The sequence below is a fragment of the Toxorhynchites rutilus genome, chromosome 3 (genome assembly GCF_029784135.1).
Source record: "Toxorhynchites rutilus septentrionalis strain SRP chromosome 3, ASM2978413v1, whole genome shotgun sequence".
In the NCBI taxonomy this organism is placed as follows: Eukaryota; Metazoa; Arthropoda; class Insecta; order Diptera; family Culicidae; genus Toxorhynchites; species Toxorhynchites rutilus.
Window position 1 is genome coordinate 97,070,537 of NC_073746.1, and position 2,947 is coordinate 97,073,483.

At 40.0% G+C, this 2,947-nt stretch overlaps 1 protein-coding gene across 1 annotated transcript; it reads left to right on the forward strand.

Moving 5' to 3' along the window:
* The first annotated feature begins 1,876 nt into the window (after window positions 1-1,876).
* Window positions 1,877-2,244, forward strand: LOC129779164 (endocuticle structural glycoprotein SgAbd-5-like). The gene has a single exon (XM_055786452.1). The coding sequence runs from the start codon at window positions 1,929-1,931 to the stop codon at window positions 2,241-2,243; it is 315 nt and encodes a 104-aa protein (XP_055642427.1). The 5' UTR covers window positions 1,877-1,928; the 3' UTR covers window position 2,244.
* The last annotated feature ends 703 nt before the right edge of the window (window positions 2,245-2,947 follow it).

A 2,947-nucleotide genomic window follows, 5' to 3' on the forward strand; every position in this document is an offset into this window, starting at 1 on the left:
TGCGTAGAAATATTCCCTGTCAATTGATGCAAACATCTTTCCAATCCCGTATGAAATGTTCGAGTTATAAGCATACGGAATCTTTCATTTTTTCCTGCATGTTCTGTGTTTAGGTTTTCATTTTACCCCCATATACTCCGGTTAGACGTAGTCCCACGTCAAAAACCTGCGCTCGTGGCCGAGTAGTTAGCGTCTCACACTATCATGCGGGGGGTTCGGGTCCGATTCCCGTTCTGGTCGGGGGATCAAAGAAAATTCTTCCGACTTGCATTGTGGTCACGCGTATTCTAGAGGTTGCCACTCCAGAGTACATTTAAGGCGTGTTATTCGCCATAGAAATAGAAAATGTCATAGCCATAGAAAAGGATGTCACTACTTGCATACAGGCAAACCTTTTTTTTGTGCGGACCCTATCCCACGCACAATAAAAACGTACAAAACTTCACCAGTAGCTTTAAAAATTCGTGTTCGATACACAATTTGAGAAAAAAAACTTTTTTTGTGCGGTAGATTGGGATCGCATAAAAAAAGTTTCCCCCAAGAAAATAGCTCAAATACACGCCGTTCACCGTTCGATTTCCCTTTGTTTCCCTGCTTTGCGATGGGACAGTTTACCTTTACGGTTGCGCATAGCTGTGTTGTGATTTTAGTTGCATGTCGAAATTTGTTGCTGTTAGGAATTATGTCATGCGCAACTTAGAGCATTTGATGGAAGGATGGGAAGGATTTGAGAATTGGATAATTTAGACGCAAATGTGCTTTTTTCGCACTGAATTGCATATAAACCATCGAAAAAAACAAAATGGACAATAACTTCGTCAAATATTCTTCTTTTTTCATACCGCACAAAAAAAACGGTCAAAAAAGTTGCACAAAAAAATTGCACAAATAAAAACGGAAAAAGAGGTTTTCGTGTATAAGGAACTTCCGTTAGAACATTTTATTCCGACCTGGGCCGACCTAGTTTTTATATGTTGAACGAACGACTTTGAATTTGTGTAAACATCAGCGTTACGTAACATAAGAGGGAAGGGGGTTGCGTTACTTTTTGTTATATAGGGGGGGCGGCGGGTTAATTTGTGCACGACGCCTAAGTTACCGCATTTCTAAAATCACCTAAAAATTTCGAGTTCGCACTCTGTTCTATTGTTCTATTGTTCTGTTGTATTGAATTTTTCGAATAATCTTAATTTACGGCTCTCCACATTAAAAAGCATCCAGAATGCCAACACGCTTCAAATATTAATAGAATCATATATGAATATTAAACTGGCGCCAACGCATAACAAAAAAGTTTATTGATTTGTGTACTCATGATTGCTACGTTGATTGAGTTGTATTTTCAAGACGAGATACATTATTCTTCAAAGATGATATTTGTGATTGTAACAACTATGCAAATGTAGTGCTTGAACGTTACTGATTTGTTGCTAGCTGATTAGCTCGAAGTTTGTTAACTTCTGTGCTATATCGGTATCCACCTTTGAATGATAACAGATTCTCTCACCGCCACACCACGCTATTTATGTAAATACACCGAAGCGGTGGCTCGTGTCGTCAGGCAAAATGCTGATTGCAATTCAAATGCAGCCAACATTCCACCCGATAAATCTTGTTTTCGGCAGATGAATTTGCATAAGAATGTTTCCTTCCTCGTACGTATCACCTTGACATTTATACCCGCACGAGATGAGCTTCTTCCTTGGGCAGCCTTGAGCGCCGTCTCATTTGATAATCTGTATCAATTCCTTCGGATCAACGTCCAACACGCGCCCACCTCACGCGAAGAAGATCGCCCCCACAAGCATAATCGATCCATCGATGTATAAATGCTGGCACGTCGCGAATATGGTCCACACTCAGTTTTCGAAGCAGGTTAAGAGCACACACGATCATTCCGTTGCCAACCAAAAAACCAAAAACTCAAGATGAAATTCCTGATCGCATTCCTCGCCGTCGTTGCCGTCGCCCTGGCCGGACCCATTGACGAGCGTGGCGCCCAAATTGTTAAGTACACCAACGACCACCAGGGCATCAGCGGATACAACGTGGAAGTCGAAACCAGCAACGGAATCCGTACCATCGAACAGGCTGAGCTGAGAAATTTGGGAAACGATAATGCCGCCATTGTCGTTCGTGGATCGTACTCGTACACCGGTGATGACGGTCAGGTCTACACCGTGAACTACATTGCCGATGAGAACGGATTCCAGCCAGAAGCTGCCCATCTGCCAAGAGCTTAAGTAGGAATATAGTTCACTTTCTGCAATTTTTTTTGTGGATGGAGTTGTAAATAAATAGTTACTTGAATTGTGGATGTCAATATGGTTTGACGATGGAAGGAAATTTTTCTTTTGCTTTTTTTACAATAATCGTTTGCTCGCATTACTTCAATTGATGTTCTCAGTCAGCTCTCAACCAGCAGTGTCCCTAAATCAAAGGCTTATTTCTGAATGGATTATTTAAATTTTCCAACATTTAATGAACATTCGAAATGATTCCATACCCTAGTTGAATGAAATTATTCCTCTCGCATGCAATAAACATTCGTATATAACACTACCTGTTCTTCATACCTCAACCATATATCCGTTTTATCCGCAAAAAATGTTCTACTTTCCGGTCTGTTTTCATTCCAGTAGTAAACATTGCAAAATACATTTTTGTGCAACGTTTGCAACATCTGATCTGCCATCTGTCAAAAAAAAAATCATGTAACAAAATTATGACTATTTTTATGAAAACAAATGTTTTTGTTTGACGTTTGATGTATGACCTCGAACAAGAAGCAGTTATTAGACTGCATAAGTACATAAGAAACAGTTAATGAAGGATGTGTACAGTGATAAAACAGACATATGGTTGGGGTAAGACGAACAGATAATATGATATACGAACCGTAGATGTATTTCGCTTACGAGAGGAATAATTTCGTTCATCACGAATG